Genomic DNA, 16,959 nt, shown 5'->3' on the forward strand with positions numbered 1-16,959 from the left:
CATTATAAGAAATAAATTAATACACCTAAAAATATCCTACCAGTGCAAATTAGTCACACTGCACTCTTAATCCATCAACTTATTAATAAAAGGAAATTTACCAGAATAATCTTTCTGTTCTTTTCAACACTGGTTTCAAACACCTTCAAGTCTCAGAAAACCTAAAGCCATTGTTTGTTTACATTCAAAACCTTTGCCTTTTTTCCTTTGGACCTTTTGGGCTTCAAATTTATAAGGCTTGAATTCCATGTCACTTTAAGGATTCTACAACATATAAACTTGGCTTTACAGCTATTCTATCATAATCTTCTCAGGAGATGCATGACATTCACACCTTCCTTGTCACAGAAAGTACCGGGAGGGAAAAAAGTGCCAGTGTAAGTATATGGTCAGTGGGCTAAAAAGCCTTTTGCATTGCTCCCAGGAATAATTCACAAAGCAGATGGAATGCCACGTGTTGCTGATACCCACATTAGAATTGTTTTCAAGTCAATAGAGGTCAGTAGAGGCTTTCACTTCCATAAAAAGGTAAAATCACATTCAACTACATTTAAAAAGTTGGTAACAAAAAATTTAAATGAAATCTAACTAAAAAGGATACATAATAATAACCTGGCAAGACAAAATATAAAATAGCCTACAAATTTTCAAACAGCAAGAGAAATTCAAATATTTCAAAAGATTTAGGAACTCAAGAGGTTCTTCAAAAACCAATCAAAAAATATTGACAGTCATCAGAATGCTGTCATTAAGATTTGAAAAATTACTGAAATTTTTTCTCGTATGCATAAGTATGCAGGACAAAACTTAATACTGTAATAGAATAAAAAATTGTAAATATCAAGCACCATTCAAATTCAATCATACTCTTGGCTTTTTCTCATTAAGAAGGCAACTCCTTCCACCATAAAAATAATGATTTTTTCCACATTTAAGTCATTTCTTCTACACTTCTGTATTTCAAAGATGGACAACATTAATCTGATTTGGAAAAATACTTCTCTGTTCTGTCTCACAGCAAACTACATCATTAACTCTAAGATGAAGAACTGACACACTTCATATATAAATACTGTACAAGCTACCTATTCACTTTTATATTAGTCCTTAAACCTGAAATATCACATATCAATGACTGTTAAGCTGGCTTTTACGAAAACAGTGAAACAATGCTGAGTTAACACTATCAGAAATGACTTCCTGTGACTGAATCAAAAACAATCTCAATATAACTCTAATGACAACAATTGTAACAAAGAGGCTCTTTTATCACATATCCATACAACAACCCTTAATGGATATTTCTAAATATATGACACAAAAACAATCATATTCACTAAAATAATCAGTACACTCCAGATTCCCAAACAAAATCATACCGCAAATCAAAAAATTAACCATCACGTACTGCACAGTTCATTCTAAGCAACTGCTATCCAAATGTTGCCCTACTGACTTTACCCTAAGACTAATCATCTTGCTGATCTTCATATTTCTGTTAAGACATATGTCTTTTTCTTCTTCCTCTGATCAGACAATATTTAGAAGGAGAAAATATAATGTAAGGCATGATGCTTTGTGCAAATCTTATATCTTTTTACTCACTGACTAGTGTTTCTACATTGTAAAGTTGGAAAATTAAAAAGCGGTATTGGAAACTGGGATCCCACTTCTATGAAAGAGAATCACTGCTAAAAAGTAACTAAGACATGAACAGAGTATTTGCAGCAACTGTAAGGCTTTAAGTACTTCATTCATCCCCTGCAGATGGGTAAGATTAATAGAAAAATATATGCAATTTAAGAAACTGAAGCAAATGGACTTGTAATAACTCAATGGATACACACGGATGTACATCATCTTAATTAGGTCAAATAAATGGGTTTACTGTAAAATTACAGTATCATATATTCACATTCAGAACACAATGCTCAAATACTTTTCACTAATTTCATTATCAATACAAAAAAGTATGATTAGCAAATCATATATACATTTACATTAGTGTATATTTGCAAGCTCATCAAAAATTTTATAGAAAGAGAACAGTCTGAGATAATGAAAACAAGTACATCAGCAGCTGGTGGTCATTTGTATTTAGTAGCTATCTGACTATCCCCTATACCTATACTCAAACTTAAGTTTATGACTCTACTGCTCTGTCAGTATTTGATCAAGAAACAGAACATAAAGAGGTGGACTGGTTAATGTAAGAAGTCAATTAACATGAGAAAACAACACTGTCCCTATAAAAACATTATCCTTCCCAGTTTGTTAGTCACAATAGCCTTTTACTGCCACAGCAAAGGGGTATCAAGAAGAGAGGAAAAACTTTATTAGATTAACTCTAACATTGGGACAATGAAGATTCAAACTTGTATAAAAGACATTTAGATAACCATCAAATAGAATTAATTAGGCTTGTTTCACAAGCCAATAGAAAAGGTGGAAGGGGACAGGGTATAATCTCAGGAAAAACTAAATCAATGTTATCTGCTGGAGTGTATCTATTCATTACCTCTAATTTGTCCTACGAAAAATATTGATTTTTGGAGAGAGGCTAACAATCACAAATGAGAGTGTGAAGAAGACATGATGCAAACTGAAAAAAATGCAAGCACCTTTTGGACCTAAAACTTCAACAACATTCTAAATAGTAGAGACAATGCATGCAAACATTTCTCAAAATATTAATGACAATGCATGCCAATTTGTGTCTTTTCCTTCCTTAGTCAAGCACCAAAAGAAATGTCATAACTTAAAAGTAATGTAAGTCAGTTATCAACTGTCTTAAGCATAAAACCCATTGTTTCCTCTCTCTTAGGCCCATAAAGACGTAATTAAAAAAATCCTTGTATCAAAAGATCTAATATCTTCCTTTTGATGAACTGAAAAGTATTATGGTACGGTTCTCCAAAATGTATTAAACGATTTTTTCTTTTCTATGTTGGGCAAATAATATCTTAAAATCAAATTATACATTTACAAAAATTTTTCAACACTCATTTCATCTCGCATACTTTTTGTCATGGCATGTTTAGAAGATTGGCTTTCTTGATCTACAAAAAAAAGTAATCTTATGAATTCATTTAATTATGGAACTTCAGTGGAATGAGCTGAATCTAGTTATAACTATTTTCTGCAAACAAAGTACGAAAGTAAGATGTTAGAAAATATAGCATTGTGTGATTGGGGTGTTTTAATGCTGGTGCATACAATATGATCTGTATCACTATATCAAATTAACTTCACAATCCTAGATAATACACCATGGTGACCCTATTAAAAATGAAAGCCTGATTCCATATGAAAAAACAAGCTGTAATAAGACACTAACCCACTTTTCCCAGCTACAGATTATCTGCTTTAGTAACTTTTTCACTGCAGATTTACACCCACCAAACCCAGCAAAAGTGCTACAGATTAATCTAATACTCTTCCTCTTATCTCTAATTTTGATTATTTCTACCTGATCCTACTCTTGCTTCCTTTCACTGCAATAGCTTATAACACCTACAATGGAAACTTCTTTCTTGCATATTTTGAAACATTTATTTCGTATTGAATCTAATGGTGTCCAGAAATCTTATCCAAGTGAATCATTAGCTTTTTACTCAATGACCAAGCAGTAGATTTAGAAAATTTAGATCATAATAATTCAAAACTCACCAGTAAGTCAAAGGATGCACAAATTCAACAAGAGTTAACGTGCTCAGCAAATCTTCACTTCCCCATGGCATGTTTCATCTTTCTAAGGTTGACAATCTTTCGTAAAATGATCTGTTCAGGTTTTTTCATACAGGAAGAGACCATAACCTTGCACCAAATAAACATAAGACACATATTCATACCTCAAATAGTTTAATAAAGACACTTAACAATACTGCTTGATAAAACACCACATAAACAACAGGGTAAGACTCACGTTTTGCACCAAACCACATGATGACCTGCATACAAGGGTAACCCATCCATAATCTAGGGTCAATTGCTTTTGTATGTAAACTAACATATATTCATACTAATTTCTAACATCACTTACTTATTTGTATCAAAATGATGAATTCAATTTTAGGAGCATAAATATTTTTCAACTAATTGCAACAAAAAGAATGCAAGAGGAGTCACAGTGATTAATGTGTCCAAAGATTTGCCATGTGCCCCCTTACTAAGGAAAATAACTTGTCAAATACTGGTAAATGTATACTATACAATATTCATCTAATGTGATACATAGTCTGTATGTATATGAAAATGTGTAATGCATGTCAATAACTGGAGTTGATCTTTCAAAATGTCTAGGCAAGATAATGATAATAATACAGAGGGAAACTCTCATTCTTATGAGTGTGATGTAAATTCAAGGTCAAAATATCTTTAAAAGTCAACAGGCTGTGGCATGGCAACCAGGTGGTTAGATTACATCTACTAAGCTCAGTTTTATGAATCAGAGTTCTGTTTATATCTCAAACACCAAGCTGTAAATGTGTACTTGGTTTTGGTCATGTGACTAAGAGTTCAAATCAGTCAGAAATAATACTAGCCACGTTATTCCCTTGTGTCTTACAGACTAGGACAATTGCTAATAATCTCTGAGAAACACCAGACACTAACAATGTAAAATTCATAGTGCTGTGTGAAAGATGATATAGCAGGCACTTACATATATCCCTGTTACTGACAGCTTTATCTGTTTTGTGCACAACAAACTCACGTCATGACGATACTTCCTAAACAGAGTTCATACAACTGAAGTGACTCATTCAAATATTTCTAATCATGTTTTAACTCAACATGAAGAGAACATGGAAAATGAAGAAAGGCTGAGGCAATGAACTCGAAGGGATCTACTGAGGGTATGGATAGCATTTATCAAGAGGGGCTGAAATAGGGGTTTAAAGCACTTCAAGGCCATTCAGCATCTCCATGAATAAAGGTTGGTTTGTAGCAGATACTAGCATACTTCCATATATACATATGACACAGTTATTCAGCAAGACAAGAGGTTTTGCTGGACACTGTAAGGAAATTTGAAGGTGTTTTTCTGAGGTTGAAAATAAATTCTAAGAGGAGGAATAAGGTACTAGTAAATGAAAAAGGTCACTGCATGAGATTTGATTAAACAGTGACTGAAAAGGATCTGGATTTTCCAGTACGTATGGAGAATTTAAATGGGTGACATATGAATACATAGTGAGATATATGTAATAGTGGATGTTATGCTCTTTGTAGCTGCTGTCACTCTAGGAAATATCAAGGGTCAAAATATGAGTTTGTGTGTGGCTGAGTTTAGAAGAGAGTCTGGTTTACCTTAATATATAGGAAAGAAATGTGGATATTCAATATGATAAAGATAAGAACAAACAAAGGATGAAATTCTCTAAACTAAGATGCTAAATGAAAGTTTTACATTGTGAGAAAATATGGTGCTAAAGTATGGTATGACACAGAGACAGAAATGGTTGTTAAAGAGAAGATTTAAGAGAAAAAATGGTCTTGACACATATAAGAACTGATGCTGGAAGGACTACAAAGATAAATCAAAAGAGAGAAGAGAAAAGGATACAAAAACTAAGTTGGAGAATGAGTGATGAAAATGTCCAAGATAGATGTATCAAAAGAGATGTTCTTATTTGTGCAAGAACAGGAACCAATGGAGAATCCTCAAGGGTTATGCTACTTCAGTGTGATAATGTATTTCTGGATACAGATACAAATAACATAAATACTTGGGGCTCCAAAGTAATAGACTAACATAATCTATCCACCATATAATAGAAAGAAACTAAAGGAAATTAAATCCGATGGAGGGACCTCATGTACAAACTGTTTCATTTTTTATTCCAACTGCATTTGCACTTCTATGTAAGCACCATAAATGCAACTGCCTGTAAATCATCAAGTATTCCAACCATATCTCATATGCTATGAAACTGATGTTAGCTTCTACACTCGAAATTCCTAAAACAATCACAACCATGCATGCATTTGGATTATTCTTAACAGCTTTTTATTTTTAGTAATGATTCACTCCCTTTGGATATATGCCCGGTATAGTAAAAGTCCAGTGCAATGAACTTTACTAGCATGTTTGCATGCTCAACATAATGTAAGATACTGTTACAAAATCCCCTTTCCTTTCTTACAACCATATTTACCCTTGTCTTGATGTATGGTAATTACCTTTGAATCATTCTCATAACCTTCATTTTTAGAACAAATAAGGGCCAGCTACTTTAACTATATGTCAGATACTTGAGTATTAAATAAAGGAATTGCTCAGTGTACTGAATTAACTGATGGGAGACTGTGCGCAGATGTCAATAACCCTAGTAAAAACATGTAAGTAACCACAGTGATGGGGATTCTAAAAATGTCTATAGTGCCTTGAATTCTACCAATAAGCATGCTATTCAGTTTTACAACTATAACACTTGAGGTCCTAGATGAATCTCTTGCCTCAGCTGTGGAATATGGCTGATCAGTTACATAAAAAGAGTTAAACTTCCATTCATTACCAGTCAGTAGTACTTCTCTTAACAATAACTTTACTTCAAGTTGCTCATCTAAAATTCATCTTTGCCTGGGCACTCATTCAAATTCAAATCTGTTGCACTAATTTTCTGAATAATTCATACTTCACAAATAAAAGAGCTTCAGTGCATCATTTGGAGGGCATGCAAAACATTAACCAGTATCAAACATTATTTCTTATTACTTTGTTTAAGATCAAACAACATAGACACCAGTGACATTAGGGCCTTCTATAAAGGTAATCACTAAATGTCATCAGCATCACACACAAAGCTACACCACAGATGTATGGAAAGTGGTGTTGCTACAAGCATAGTAATAACTGCTACATCTTATTCAGTGACAAGTGATTATGAAATATTGTCAGGGTAACATTGCCACCACATACTACATAAAGATGCATCACAAAGCATTACAGTAAAAAGCATGTGATCATAAGGTTAGCTACAAGAATGCAGAACTGCAGTGGAGCTGGTTTATTCAGAGTGCATCCTTAGCTGGAGAGACAATATTTAGCATTAAGCATACTTTTCTATACCAAGCCACGTGATTTTGTTACCAATAACAAATGGTCCATTATAGTCCTCAAAATTACACATTTTACTAAACCAACAAATTGTTCTCAAGTGTGGGTTTTAAATGCTTATCTGAGACAAATCAAATAGTTAATCTGCTGAAAACCTTAAGTAATAATTCAAAAAAGCATCAGCCATGAAACCTATCACTTTCATCTTGGTGATATTCCTTTAAAAATATTACAGATATTACAAGTAAAATGAGCATGCACTTATGATTATGAGGATTTCATAGTGCTTTGATCATAATATCAAGAAAAAGTCTTTGAGTAAAATGCATTAATCTAAGTTCAGTGATCATTATTTATGTCTGAAAAACAGGTAGACACGTATTACACAGAAACCCAAGTTATTACAGTTCAGAAAATGAACTCTGCAATATCATTAAAGTCCATACCCCAAGTGGTATCCAATAAGGCAATTTCACTAAGATTTTATGTGTATGCACAGCTAATGAACTTCATGAAGGCAATCAACAGGCCAAAGAAGACCACAAGCTCTATATGACTACTGCAATATCATTAATAATTTACCCTTTTACACATTTTACACTGGAATAAACCAGTTCATCAAAAAATGACCATAATTAGGTCATTCAATTGTGAAAAGTATGTTAACTTATCATAAGTCTAACCACTCTAAATTTTTAAGTTTTAAATAAGCTGCTATCTTAAATCTCATCAGTAAACAATCATATGATTAATATAAAATCTTTAAACTAAAAAGTCTTGCTCGGATCATCCCAATGTTATGAAATGACAAATTGATAAAAGTAGCTTTGATATCACTGTGTTTAATGACAAAACTACTTGCTGCAAGTGCAGTATTAGTTCACATTTCATTTCCCATCTCACTTCTTTTCAGTGTAACTTTAATAATCATAAAACATAAATCAACAATCATATTGAGAATTATTCAGGTCTAACGAAACCTTTCTTACCTCCTTACAGTTCTGGGACATTTAGCTCGATATTATTCGATATTTCCCAGTTTCGTGTAAGTGGGAAAAAGGATGTTCTTCCTCAAGCATAAAGTCCACTTAACATCTCTGGACAAATTTGCACTAAAAAACCCTAAAGAACATTAAATCTCTTTGGATAAAGAATTCTGAATGCTGGTAATGTTATTACATAAAATGTAAGAAACAGATCTATCCAAACATAAAACTGATGGTGCCTCCATTATGACATCCAGTATTATCAAAATGAAATTGATTTTCCCTTTCAGTAAGCAAAGATGATATCTAGGCTAATACAACTGCAGTAATAATCAACTTTTTGTGTGAAACTGTACTAATACCAATGAAAAAGCACCCCATAAAACAAATATGTGCTGAATCTATTGCACATCTTTACAAACTTTAAAGAAAACATCTACTCAGCAATTTGTCCTTAACTTCAAGCTATCATAAATCCTAAGAGCTAATTATCTGAACCATGTTCCATCTTAATGCTTTCCAAAACACCTTACAAGCTGTAAGTCTGTCAAACCTTTCTTTGCACAGCAGTAAATAAAAAAAAATACCTGGCATTATGAAGAGGTAAATCATAAATTCTTTACATGTCTGTTCATTAAACTACTATTACAGTTTTAGGGAAAGTTGAAACAAATTATATTTGTGATATTTGGATAAAATCTCCCTAACTCTCATTCATCTGATAATCAGCACTTAAAGTCATCAGATTTGAGGGTAATTACAGTATGAAAACTATCTCATATACATTTCCCTAGAAACTAAGAAATTGTCTTTTCATGATGAGGCATACTCTGTTGGCTTGAGAGTAAAGTTGTGGGTATAGTCATACTCAATCGTGGGGATGATAGCTTGCACAAATTTCAGGAAAACAATAAGATAGAGATGAACACCCAACTCCCCACCTCCCTCCAGCACTGTTTCACAGATCTTCTTCATTGTCTCTGCATGTCTGTTGGTAAGTACAATAGTTAAGTATGATAGTTTCTGTTTACAAGCAAAAATTATCATTTGATACATGCCCTATTGAGGCCATAAACTACATCAATTGATCCTATAAAATAAGATACTAGCTACATAATATGTAGGGTTAGAAAATACTTTTCTATGAATCTTCATTAACTCCAGTTCTATAGGGTGGATCATTTACATAAAGCCTCTGAAAGCACTCATACATATCCCATGCCAATGACCAGTAATTCAAAGTGAGACATAAATATCAATAATTATAAAAGTACTTAGTACTTGCATATAAAGATGATCCATCATCAAGTAGACCAAAATCTCCATTCATTCTACCTCTAAAAAACAAATTGGTTCCAATGCTAGTGGTCCCCTCCTTCCTCTGGCACCTTCATCTGAATTTTTCCTAGCCCTAATCAATTCTCTCTTTGCCTCTACTCAACTCTTACACACTACTTCTTGTACCTTCTACTGTAATAATATGCACCTTCTTGACCAGAATGATAATACATAAATTCTGATAAAAAAGTTATCTAATGACCTGCATGGGTGAACAGAAGCCATTGGTGGTCCAGTGAGGTGTGGATGGGTCTCCATGGTGACAGTCTTATTAGCATGATCTTGACTAAAGTCTTCATACATTTCTTCCACTGTCAGGGGTTGTCGACTCTATAAATATAAAGCTGTATAAGAACTGTCCTGCAGGTGAAACTGGAAGGAGAGTCTAACGAGGATTAATTGCAACAAAGAAGTATACAATTGTAGCCATGAAAGAGTTAATCACGTATAAGCTTAAAGCTTACAATAAAAAATAAAAGACTTGCCTCATCATAGCCTGTTAACCACAATCGAGGTGTTTGATAGTATTTGTCATAAGTAATGTGGAGGTCGTAAGTTCTTGTCTGAAGGATTTCCCCTCCTTCACCTGTGCTACTTCCCATAATTGATGATGTAATGGTTGTCTTTGCCGAAGTCTGAATTGCACTCTGGATGAATATGAAACAGAAAAAACTTCATTTTACACTAGGGTACACAACATCCTTAGAGACATTTCACACCTGCAGGTCAAAATTTTTTTGCCCAAGCAGTTTACAATGACTGCTAAATACTCTGATGTGATGTGAAAAGAAGCTGTCATTTCTTCAGACAATTGCCTGCAAACCCCTGACTTACTTTTCTCTCCCAGTGCATGAAAGATATCCCCCTGAGCATAAGGGTACTTTACAAGAAAATAATATCTTTTGTTACTGTACCTAGCATCACATGCTAAAAGTAGGCCCCAGAGTCGTGAAAAAATAGACAATTTAGTACATAACAACAGGTATCTACTTTTCATATGAAATCTATTACTGACAATTTGTATATATGAATCAATGATACAAAGATGCAAATGGACCCCATGTGAAAAGCAGAGATTAATAAGAAAAAATATATCTTTTCTTATCTTCACTGTGTTCTGTTCCCCCACCACAGTAGCATGGTCAATGTTCCGATGTTCTTCCTCTTCCCTGTATTCTGTATTTGAAGTATATGATCATCTCTATTTTTCATCTTTTAATTGCAATTCATATTTCATATTAGGTTTTTTCATAAACCTTGCTTGATATTTTCACATCAGTGTTGATGGATGCAAAAAATATATGAAAAATCTGAACTTCATCAAGAGGATGAATAAAGTTCTTCCCAGTCACCTTTGTTCAGTTCTTCCATAATCAATCATATCTATGGGCATTTTTGATGTCACCTAAAATTACAGACAGAGGTCCTCATCAAGGCCAGGCCTCCTAAGTTAAAATAAGTGCAAACAAAATAATGGGGAAAAGTAAAAGAACTGTCTAAGAATATTTGATACTGGGGAAAGATCATCTTTTAAAGATCAACTGGATTCAGCTGCAGGAAGATGTGATGAATGGATCAGCAAATGAAAATATATTTTTTTTGCACTTTAAGTCATAATATGTACATTATAATACTATGGTGCAAATATTAACAACTTAAGGATGAGCAATATATTCTGGTATCATTCAAAGACATGAGAATTCTCTGAATCATTCTTGAATTAGCAACTCATTATTTAGGTACAGCAAAATACAAATTTCTAGTGACTTCTCTCACCTACACATATTTTCCAATAAGGATTTTATTCATTCTCCATCTTGAGAGAAAGAAACCATACTGAACTAAATGCACAATTCTAATGCATTATAATAATTAAAATTAGGAGGTTAAACCTCAGGGTAGCTTACATATATTAAGTGCTCATATCAATAAGCAGTGTAATATTAAATTATGGTAATTATTTTTTCTGGGACTAAATAAACTGAACTGGGTACAGTACATTATATACATCATGACTAAAACAAACTTGCTTTCCCAACTTACAGGATCTTCTTGTTCTAGCATTCCTGACTCTTCGAAAGCCTCCATATCTGCAGCCTCTTCATCATCATCATCATCATCATCGTCATCATCATCATCATTCTTGTCATTTTTCACACAACATGATTTCTGAGAATATAGATCCTTTTCCTTAAACCCATCTTCAAACAAGTGGTCAAAAGAAAATATATTCATCTATCGTCTAACTATATACAGGATATGTAAGAAGTTACTTCCCACCTACAGGAAAAGTCATGCAAATCACTATATGGCTATTTTGAAAGGCCTTACAACTACAAATAAAATCATTTGAAACATTTCTGAGTGGAACATAGTTAAAAATGATGATCTAACTGGAAATCATTAAGAGTTACATAATAAAGAATATCAGTTTTGATCTGAGATGGAAAAGCAAAAATTTTAACAGTTAAAATATTCTCAAGAGCTAAGTGAAGTATTTTTTGCTGAATATGCAGTATCATGTGAAAAGTCACATTCTTGGCCAACATTTCTCAAACAAAACACTGCCCTGGCTTGAATATGATGGTTAAACCAAAATACTAATTACCTCAACCCACATCAAATGTCAGTTTGACCAACCTTATCCTCTAGAGCCATGTCTGCCACTTTCTCCTCCAGTATGGCTGAATCACTAAAATGATGAGTGTCTACCCAACCACCATCTGGATCGCCTTCAGACTCTAACACTAGCTCCTGTTCACTCCTGTATTCCATCTGTTCATAAAAAGATATACACCATTAGCAAGAAGCATAGGTTTTGAAGATTGCAAAACAATCTCTCTACAGGAAGCAAGGCCCTGCGAGCACAAGAGAGAGAGGGTTTGCTTGTAAGAAGGTCAAAACTCGGTCTTATCCACCAAATAGGTTGTATTCAACAGGATGTTACCCTCTTCCACCATCAAAGTTCATATGCTGCTGAATGATGCTCATTCACAGGTACCCAACAATCCTAACAGGTTACCACTCAGGCTTCTGATGTCACTGATGCAAAGGTGCAGTTGGCACCCTGAAACTTGAGTCTGTATCCTCAGACCTCTTATTGCAGGGATGCAAGGAATGACAATTTTCAAAACGGAAGACAAGGAAATAATGAAGAAATAAATGTATGCACTCCGGACTCTCCCTATGGTAAGGAATAAACATAAATACATATTCTTTTCATACACACACCATTTCCCGCATAAGCGAGGTAGAGTCAAGAACGGATAACTGAGCCTTAGAGGGAAAATCCTCACTTGGCCCCCTTCTCTGTTCCTTCTTTTGGAAAGGTAAAACAGGATGGGAAGACTTCTAGCCCCCTGCTCCCACCCAATCTAGTCGCCTACTGCGACATCCAGGAAATACGTAGGAAGTATCATTACTCACCTATCCTCTGGGATAATATACATATATACTGGATTCATGACATGGGTTGTGTCTTTGCAAATAAAGATGCAAAAAAATTCATTTAATATTTCTAGCAATGTAAAGTACTGTACAACCTCTTTGTCCTGGGAGAAGGCAATCTTGTTTCCAAATTGATAATAAAACATTATTTCAGTTCTATAAAACAAAAACAAGCACAATAACATGATACTTTATTTCAAAACAACTTTCTCCACGTCTCAAACCAACTTCCTACATACCTGCTTGCACCTTTTGTAGCAAGGAACATTCTTGGTGATGAGGAACTGTTTCTCTTGTGGAAGGTAGGGTTTGGTCTTGTTGCCCTCACCAGCTACCCAGCGCCATGTTGGACAGTGATGGACAAGATGGTCACCAGCAGCAACAAATTCTTCTGGGGTTAACACACCAGTCTCCTTGAACCTAGATTCCTGCAAGATGAAAAATAATCTAAACAGTTGTGAATCTATACACTGCATTACTACATTATTCATATTCGCAAGAACTTATTCCAAAATTTAATCTTAAATATCAAACATCCTACAAGAAAGGGTAAATCTGACAGCATATTTACATTATATATTTCCATTTATATTTCAGTCAAACACTCATTATGAATAGGTGTCCTCAAAAAGGACATGCCCTCAATGGAACATGTGAACTGGCAAAATGAAGATAAGAAAAGGGGAGCATAATCTATTTTCTGAAGAAGTACAAAACTTCCCATCTGATATGGACCAGATCTAAGCTGCAAGAAAAAAATTGAATGTAAAAATATTCATATTTGTTACCTAAGAACAAATACGTGAAAACCTCAAAGAAAAATAAAAGACTGCTCCTGCTGGAGCTTGAGGTAAAATTATAACCAACAGTGGAACCCAAGTACGAACACTGTCACACTGGACTTAAGGAAAAACTCACTGTTTTGGCTTTGCGATGCTGAAGTAACAGAGTGCTCAAAAAACATAAGTGAGTCCTCTCTAAACATTTCTGAACTCACAACAAATTATATGTGCACATAAAACAAAGCAGCATTTTTCCAAAAGCTTGTATTGATGCAGAGCCAAGAACTTTAAATCCTGCAAACCTAACTGCAAATAACCCATCCAGCTGCTGGCAAGTAAATGCACTACATGCCATATCCAAGTCCTTGGCCACACAACTGAATAAGCTATTCAGAAAGAATAGCCCAGAAACCTGTTACAACCTTACAACATTCTTTAATGCCTCGGAAAATATGTATCAAGGAATCCCTGCGCAATGACGCAACAACTACCAAATTTCACCGATGCATAATTATATTGGTAAAGAATTACGGTGGTCCATGTGAGCCACACAGGTACGATGATTAATCAAAAGTGAAACGCACCTCAGTTTAGGTCTGCCTTTTTCTCCCTGTGAATAGGTTCTTCTATCTTATCACCGTACATGACATACAAGCACCTAAACGGTAATTGTATATAGTCTGCCACACAAGCCCCATTCCTATCTAAAACCATTACTGCCACACTAGCAGACGAGGGTTTTCATACTCGTGCTATTCTCACCTTAAGGATGGGTGTAAGATATTCTGCAACTCCCAGTGCCTTGCCCTTCACCGTGTTTATCACGTTCTGCATGGTTTTCTTAAGGTGTTATGTTCAGTTAGCCGGAAAGTATGGTATTGTTAGGCGATGGTCACCTCCCTGCAGACGCTCCCCTAGATAACAACACTGACAGCTCTAGAAGTCTGAGGGACTTTCAATATAAACTCCAATTAAAGTCTTCTAGTAGTTTTATATGACTTACTATTACATATGATAAAATCCTACTGATAATGAGAACTCATGCATAACTATTTTTTTTTTTGCTTGATATTCATGCTCCTTCAATTGTTCTGATGCTTTAGATCAGTCAATATTCATGATGGATTTGCAATAGATTTCTGTATCAAAACTAATCAATGTACCTGAAATATAGATTAAGAATTGTAAGAACATATGAAATTTTAGGACAGTTATATTCACCTGCAAGTCATCTTTATGCAAAATAAATCATAAACCTTTTTCGAACACAAGCTCCTTACAGCATCCCAATGTAAATATACGCTAACTCTGACAGGCGCTGGCAGTGTTTGTTGAGGTAAACCATGAATCTCAATAGTAGTTATAGCCACTAAGTACATTTAACTGTTTCAGTGATTTACGCTTGTTATCATCGAAACAACCTTGTCAGGTTAACCACCTTCTCAAAACAATGACGTGTTATATTACCGAAATTTTCGCTACCTGTAATATAAACAAAACTTTGACGATAACTATGAGCCCTTTTATGTTATCAAATATCATAGACCTATTTTCGTTCAAAAGGCTCCAAATAAAACGATTCAATTTGGTGGAACAATTCTTAATCTCCGGTTATTTATAAGGGGGCAAATGCCGCCCTCGGTACTGCCCAACAACATCCTTGCAAGTCAGTGTATTTTGGCCTTACTGGTTAGCCACTTCCCTCCTACAGATACATTGAGATTCAGAGCAGATGAGGATCAGCAAAACAAAAGGGTACACCAGATCATGAGGGTCAAGACGAATGCCATGGGAAAAGATAGACACAGCATGTAAGAAGTTTCCCGATTTGGGGGAGGGGGACTGACTAGTCTTATAACCTGTATGGGGGGACTCCTTTATGTGGGTTTTGAATAGGTCCAACATAGTAGAAAGCTTGAGCAAACAAGGCAGAAGGTTTATCAAAGCTGAGGATAGAGGCTTTCCACGGTGTTTATCCCAGTTTGTTTGTTTTTCCCCTTGAAGGTCCATAGCCCTGTCATATTACATCATGTTATGTTAGAGACCAACGCAGTAGTGCCAACATGACATGCAACATGGTGAGTCAGGGTCATGTACCGCTTGAATATCGGGTGTTGATGACGTTGATTGGACAAACGATTTGTTGCCCCGCCCATTCGCTGGATGGCGTTGATGTCCAAGCGGTTCCTCCGTTGTATGCCTATCGATTGATATAGACACAAGCATCTTCCACTATACGCTGCAAAAGTCTGGAATGATCCAACCAAACTACCAGTTCGATGGTCTTAATGGTGGTTATGCATGACCATTTGCTAACTAACCTCGCCCATATCCCCAGGACCAGGTCACTGAGGTCAGCAGAATTGCTGTGTGTGTGTGTGTGTGTGTGTGTGTGTGTCTTTAATATGCAAAGCTATGTATTGCTTCAGTATTCCGCTAAGACAATAAATAGTGTGTATATGTCACGGGAAATATGCAACGCAAGTGATTTACGTGTATTCTAAAGAAAATCATATACAGTAACAATAGAAATATCCAATTATATTTCAGGTGATACAAAATCATATGTAATGATTCATGATTTGAAACGGTGGGGAAAAGATGCATATTGTGAGGATGAAGAGCAGAAAAAGGTAAGTAGGGTAATAGTCAATATGATTTTACGTCACCTGTGTGAATCATACTGGTGTTGGACGTAAGCGATAGCAGTTCCTTCTTTTCCTTGCTGAAGCGATGCCCGGCCTTTAACTCATGAGAATCTGGTCATTTTAATCATGGGCTTGGATAAATCTGTAATCTGGATCGCATTAAGCTTACACTGACAAGGAGGGTCGCTGTGCTAGCATGGCCTGCACGTATTAAGTCGCTAAGCACCATAAGATCAGTGACATCACCAATAGAAGTATGTATTATATATATTAGAAATTGAATGCAACGAGGGTTAATCCATGACCATGTTATTCATCATTAATGTATTACTCATCTTACTAGGATTTCATTGATATACCAAGAAACTTTACGCAAAGCGTTCATTGTTAGTCTCTCATGCCAAGTATGCATATTATATAGATTGCAAAGTAATTTTTACATTGTGACAAAAGAAAGATTCTCAAAGGTAAAGTTACATATATTGGTAAATGGCTTTCACTTTATCTTTTAGTGCTATCTTAGATTATAAAACAAGACATATTCCAATATATTATGGAAAAAAATACCCTATATGTAAACTTTGAATAGCGGTAATACCTGAAACAAATGCTGTCATTGCTGGCTGTAGCAGCTGACTCACTTTTGGTTGTCATCCGGGATTGATCAATCCAGGCTCCAAGCACTGCTTATTTGAAAC

At 35.0% G+C, this 16,959-nt stretch overlaps 1 protein-coding gene across 1 annotated transcript; it reads right to left on the reverse strand.

Annotated features, from left to right (window-relative positions):
- On the reverse strand, positions 1 to 14,555 carry Atg3 (Autophagy-related protein 3). Its single transcript, XM_071686381.1, has 7 exons — positions 14,376 to 14,555; positions 13,071 to 13,259; positions 12,025 to 12,159; positions 11,428 to 11,553; positions 9,870 to 10,031; positions 9,587 to 9,714; positions 1 to 9,034 (listed from the first exon to the last, which is right to left on the reverse strand). Exons 1-7 carry the CDS (start codon positions 14,445 to 14,447, stop codon positions 8,860 to 8,862), a joined length of 987 nt encoding a protein of 328 aa, XP_071542482.1. The 5' UTR covers positions 14,448 to 14,555; the 3' UTR covers positions 1 to 8,859.
- Between the last annotated feature and the right edge of the window lie 2,404 nt (positions 14,556 to 16,959).

The sequence above is a fragment of the Panulirus ornatus genome, chromosome 42 (assembly GCF_036320965.1).
Source record: "Panulirus ornatus isolate Po-2019 chromosome 42, ASM3632096v1, whole genome shotgun sequence".
Lineage (NCBI taxonomy): Eukaryota > Metazoa > Arthropoda > Malacostraca > Decapoda > Palinuridae > Panulirus > Panulirus ornatus.

Coding starts and splice junctions, on each gene's coding strand:
- Atg3 (XM_071686381.1), bottom strand. CDS start 14,447: ATGCAGAACGTGATAAACACGGTGAAGGGCAAGGCACTGGGAGTTGCA. Junction 11,554..12,024: donor ACATGGCTCTAGAGGATAAG/GTTGGTCAAACT, acceptor CTATATTCTCAG/AAATCATGTTGTGTGAAAAA. Junction 9,035..9,586: donor GCTTCTGTTCACCCATGCAG/GTCATTAGATAA, acceptor ACTTACCAACAG/ACATGCAGAGACAATGAAGA.